The sequence below is a fragment of the Oryctolagus cuniculus genome, chromosome 13 (genome assembly GCF_964237555.1).
Source record: "Oryctolagus cuniculus chromosome 13, mOryCun1.1, whole genome shotgun sequence".
Taxonomy (NCBI): domain Eukaryota; kingdom Metazoa; phylum Chordata; class Mammalia; order Lagomorpha; family Leporidae; genus Oryctolagus; species Oryctolagus cuniculus.
Genome location: NC_091444.1, coordinates 724301 through 729582, shown reverse-complemented (window position 1 = coordinate 729582; position 5282 = coordinate 724301). Strand labels below are relative to the sequence as shown.

The 5282-nt window shown below is 65.9% G+C and overlaps 1 protein-coding gene across 1 annotated transcript; it reads left to right on the top strand.

Annotated features, from left to right (window-relative positions):
- The first annotated feature begins 2471 nt into the window (after window positions 1-2471).
- On the top strand, window positions 2472-4746 carry LOC127489475 (ribosome-binding protein 1-like). The gene is made up of 4 exons (XM_070056213.1): window positions 2472-2504; window positions 3524-3732; window positions 3942-4238; window positions 4416-4746. Exons 1-4 carry the CDS (start codon window positions 2472-2474, stop codon window positions 4744-4746), a joined length of 870 nt encoding a protein of 289 aa, XP_069912314.1.
- The last annotated feature ends 536 nt before the right edge of the window (window positions 4747-5282 follow it).

Sequence of the window (5282 nt, the reverse complement as noted above, 5' to 3'; positions counted from 1 at the left end):
CGCGGGCCTGTGTTTCAGAATCTCCATCTCTCCCCCACCTCCACCTAACCACACGCGAGCCCTGGCCACCGCTCACGTCTGAAGCAAGCCTCCTGCCTCAGCAAAGTGACTGCAACCCGGGCGCCAGGAGCAGGTCCCTGGCGGGAAGGGGAGGCCTGAAGAGCCAAACTCAGACGTCACTGTTCAGAGTTGGGGGAGGGGAGGCCAAGGGAAAGCCTTGTGCTCTGAGTTCCTGCAGCCCTGAGAAGCCTGGCTTGAGCAGGTAGCAGCTGGGGCTTCTGTCTGCTCACAATTCCGGCTGCAAATAACGCCAGATTTTAAAAACTTACTTTTACTTATCTGAGAGGCAGAAAGCAAGATGGGAAGGAAGAGAGAGAAACTGCCATCTGTGCTTCACTCCCCACATGTCTCCTGTGGCCAAAGCTGGGAGAAAGGAACTCACTCCTGGTCCCCTCTGTGGGTGGCAGGGACCCAACTGCCTGGGCCATCCCTGCCGCCTCCCAGGTGCACATCGGCAGGAAGCTGCAGTCAGAAGCCGGAGCTGTGGTCAAGCCCAGGCACTGCGACGTGCGACACAGGCAGCCTAACTGGGGTCTTAACCAGCAGCCGAAGCCCACCCTGCACCATGTCTGTATCCCTCTCATTCTGGAAAATGCCGCCGGCGCTTCCTGAGCTGCACGGAGCTCGCCCTGCCCACCGCGCGTGCCCTGCACCGTGTGCTCTGCAGACTCCTCAGAACCGCTCCCCTGGCAGCAGGGCCACCGCAGGCCGGCACTCAGCGGCGCTCCGCCAGGCACCGCCCCTCCAGTGATCCCAGAGGCCTCCTTCCACCCTGGGAGAGCGAGCGCTGCCATGCTCGGAGGGCCGGGAGGCAGGAGAGACGCTGAGCACGTAGCAACATGGCCCACAGCTCACACGGCCCAGTGAGGTGGGGAGGCTGTGGCGGGGTCTTGGTAAGGGATGGCTCTGGCATACCAGGAACTCAAGGACTGGGCCCGCACAGACCAGGCTAGGCCAGACGAGGCGGCCTCCTGGAGGGAGACTTCCTGGAGCTCTGTGGGGACTCACTCTGCATGGAACACCAACGGGATGTCTCCGGCAACCGGAGAGACACGCGAGGCGGCGAGGGCCACCCTGGGAGTGATGCGTGGTCCACCGGCTCACAACTGGCTTTCCTCTGCTGGTCCTCGCAGCCAGCTCCCTCGGCTTGCTGGAAGGAGCCAGGCAGGCAGCGGGGGGTTCAGGGGGCTCTGAGGGCAGCCCCTGCACTCCGTCAGCACCGTCCTGCCCTCCCTCCACAGACAGCCGTCTGGACACGTCGAACCGGGACTCAGCCCCGCGGTCGCACCACCTCCCCTGGCAGCTTATCACAGGGCTGCTCCTATGTCCTCACGCCAGGGCTCTGACCAACCTGCCCCCTGCCTGGCTGGATTTCTAGTGATGTCTCGGAAAGCTTTGGAGGTTGCCTCCCTGAGGGCCATCTTAAACCTGCTCCAAGAGTGGCAGGACAGCAGTGGCTTCCTGTTGGCCAGAACGTGGCTGCGCAGTGGTAGGGACGTGGCTGCAGGTGGGAAACCAGGCCAGATGTCCGAGAGCCAAGTGGTGAGGTGTGGCCTTGCTCCTGTGGGCAGTGAAGGCGGCGGCTCGGAAGTGAGCCCCACGCACAAGGCCTCGCCCCCTCAGTGCTGCAAGAGCTGACCAGTCTGTCCCACCGCAGTCACAGGGGTCCCTGCTGAGCATTTCATGGGCCCTCCGAAGTCCAGAAGCAGAGGGGCCCACGGGAAGCTGTCAGAGACAGCTGGGCCGCAGGGTTCAAATGGACGTAAGGGAGGCTGCTTGGTCCTCAACAGAGAGTCTGTGCTGGTCCCCCCGGTGGTGTCGACCCAAAAAGCAGGGGGAGAGGAGTCTGATTTTCACCAGGATCCAGGACCCTCCTGCTCCGCCAGCCTCTTCCGAGAGACCCTTTCTCCCCGTTCACCTTCGTCTGCCACTAGGAGGCAGCAGCGTGCCCCTTGCCCAGGGGACATGGTCCCTCTAAATAAGGATTCCATCCACACACGGATCCCCACCCCCAAAATACACACAAACCCGTGCCTTGTGCCTTGTGCCTTCCGCTTGCACCCTGATTGACCAGAAAAATGCCACCCAGAGTCTTGGCCCATCTGCCTCGAGCTCACGGCAGAAGGTTCCGGAACATTAACTCCGCCCGGCGATTTCCCCAAAGGCGCTGCCCAGGAGCCAGTGGAAGACGCCTCGGTGGGCTGGGCTGGTTTCACAGGCGGTGCCCGCCCCTCCCCCAGCAGCCCCGGGCAGGGGGCGCGTCCACCGAGGGCGCAGGCGCCTGGCTCTGCGTTGTTTCCTGGCAGCCTTGGTTCGTGGGCGCGCAAGCTTGTGTCAGAGACTGGGGGGCAACCCCTCTGCGAGGGGCGGCAGGAGCCCCAGAAAGGCGGAGGGAGGCGGCCAAGGCCGACATGCCGGTCGTCGTCTCGGGCTCTCCTGGGAAAGTCGGGGCGCCCCCTCCGAAGGCGCGGGTCCTCTGAGTCACGGAGGCCAGAGGAGGCTCAGCTGCGCCAGCCCGCTCACGCCTGGACGGGTGGGTGCACGCCCTGGAGCGGCCCCACGGAGACCGGCCACAGTGGAGGGCGGAGTTCCCACTTTCCTCCCGAGATTCGCGGAGGCCAGGCCGGTCCAAGTGCTGAGGGGCCGGCGCTGTGGACAGCGGGTAAAAGCCACTGCCTGCGCTGCCAGCATCCCATATGGGCGCCGGTTCGAGTCCTGGCTGCTCCTCTTCCAATCCCGCTCTCTGCTGTGGCCTGGGAAGGCAGTGGAAGATGGCCCAAGTCCTTGGGCCCCTGCACCCGCGTGGGAGACCCAGAAGCGGCTCCTGGCTCTGGATCGGCGCAACTCCAGCCATTGCGGCCATCTGAGGAGTGAACCAGCAGATGGAAGACCTCTCTCTCTCTCTGCCTCTCCTCTCTCTGTAATTTGGACTTTCAAATAAATAAATATATTTTTAAAAAATGTGCGCTGAGCCGGAGTTCTCACGGGGTGGGGAGCGAGCACGAGCAGGCCAGAGACTAGGGGCGGCTGCGGCGTCACGTGTGCCACGTGATGGCACATGTGTGGTGTCACGTGTGCAGTGCGAGTCACGTGTGCAGCACACGTTGCGTCTGCGTGCTGGGGCCGCGTTCCCGCCACAGCAGCAGCAAAGCCGAGTCCTTCCATCTCCACCCGGAGCGACCAGGAGGGTAAACAGCGGGGAGCGGCGTCCGCGATACTGAGAGCTCAGAGTGAGGCGACAGAGAGAGCTCAGTGAGGAGACCGAGGGCGCGGGGACACAGAGTGAGGAGACCGAGGGCGCGGGGACAGAGTGAGGTGACCGAGGGCGCGGGGACACGGAGTGAGGAGACCGAGGGCGCGGGGACACGGAGTGAGGTGACCGAGGATGAAGGGACACAGAGTGAGGAGACCGAGGGCGAGGTGACCCTCAGAGTAAGGTGACCAAGGGCTAGGCGACCCTCAGAGTGAGGAGACCGAGGGCGCGGGGACACGGAGTGAGGTGACCGAGGGCGCGGGGACACGGAGTGAGGAGACCGAGAGCGCGGGGACACGGAGTGAGGAGACCGAGGATGAAGGGACACAGAGTGAGGAGACCGAGGGCGCGGGGACACGGAGTGAGGAGACCGAGGGCGCGGGGACACAGAGTGAGGAGACCGAGGGCGCGGGGACAGAGTGAGGTGACCGAGGGCGCGGGGACACAGAGTGAGGTGACCGAGGGCGCGGGGACACGGAGTGAGGAGACCGAGGGCGCGGTGACACAGAGTGAGGTGACCGAGGGCGCGGGGACACGGAGTGAGGAGACCGAGGGCGCGGTGACACAGAGTGAGGTGACCGAGGGCGCGGGGACACGGAGTGAGGTGACCGAGGGCGCGGGGACAGAGTGAGGTGACCGAGGGCGCGGGGACACGGAGTGAGGAGACCGAGGGTGAGGGGACACAGAGTGAGGAGACCGAGGGCGCGGGGACACAGAGTGAGGTGACCGAGGGCGCGGGGACACAGAGTGAGGAGACCGAGGGCGCGGGGACACAGAGTGAGGAGACCGAGGGCGCGGGGACACGGAGTGAGGAGACCGAGGGCGCGGGGACACGGAGTGAGGAGACCGAGGGCGCGGGGACACAGAGTGAGGTGTCCGAGGGCGCGGGGACACAGAGTGAGGAGACCGAGGGCGCGGGGACAGAGTGAGGAGACCGAGGGCGCGGGGACACAGAGTGCGGTGTCCGAGGACGCGGGGACACAGAGTGAGGTGACCGAGGGCGTGGGGACAGAGTGAGGTGACCGAGGGCGCGGGGACACAGAGTGAGGAGACCGAGGGCGCGGGGACACAGAGTGAGGTGTCCGAGGGCGCGGGGACACAGAGTGAGGAGACCGAGGGCGCGGGGACAGAGTGAGGAGACCGAGGGCGCGGGGACACAGAGTGAGGAGACCGAGGGCGCGGGGACACAGAGTGAGGTGACCGAGGGCGCGGGGACACAGAGTGCGGTGACCGAGGGCGCGGGGACACGGAGTGAGGAGACCGAGGGCGCGGTGACACAGAGTGAGGTGACCGAGGGCGCGGGGACACGGAGTGAGGAGACCGAGGGCGCGGGGACACGGAGTGAGGTGACCGAGGGCGCGGGGACACAGAGTGAGGAGACCGAGGGCGCGGGGACACAGAGTGAGGTGACCGAGGGCGTGGGGACAGAGTGAGGTGTCCGAGGACGCGGGGACACAGAGTGAGGTGACCGAGGGCGTGGGGACAGAGTGAGGTGTCCGAGGACGCGGGGACACAGAGTGAGGTGACCGAGGGCGTGGGGACAGAGTGAGGTGACCGAGGGCGCGGGGACACAGAGTGAGGAGACCGAGGGCGCGGGGACACAGAGTGAGGAGACCGAGGGCGCGGGGACAGAGTGAGGAGACCGAGGGCGCGGGGACACAGAGTGAGGTGTCCGAGGACGCGGGGACACAGAGTGAGGTGACCGAGGGCGTGGGGACAGAGTGAGGTGTCCGAGGACGCGGGGACACAGAGTGAGGTGACCGAGGGCGTGGGGACAGAGTGAGGTGACCGAGGGCGCGGGGACACAGAGTGAGGAGACCGAGGGCGAGGCGACCCTCAGAGTGAGGTGACCCAGGGCGTGGCGACACCGTGAGAATGTCCGAGTGAGACGAGGCCACCGAGGAGGAGCGCGGCCGTCTCCGACAGCTGGTGGCCGCCCTCACAGGACGACGCGGCGCTGGCCTCGGGG

What these genes read in the sequence shown, in the direction of transcription:
- LOC127489475 (XM_070056213.1), top strand. Translation starts at nt 2,472, where the DNA reads ATGCCGGTCGTCGTCTCGGGCTCTCCTGGGAAA. An exon ending in TCTCGGGCTCTCCTGGGAAA is followed by an intron (nt 2,505 to 3,523) that starts GTCGGGGCGCCC and finishes GGCGACCCTCAG; the next exon opens with AGTGAGGAGACCGAGGGCGC. An exon ending in ACCGAGGGCGCGGGGACAGA is followed by an intron (nt 3,733 to 3,941) that starts GTGAGGTGACCG and finishes GCGGGGACAGAG; the next exon opens with TGAGGTGACCGAGGGCGCGG.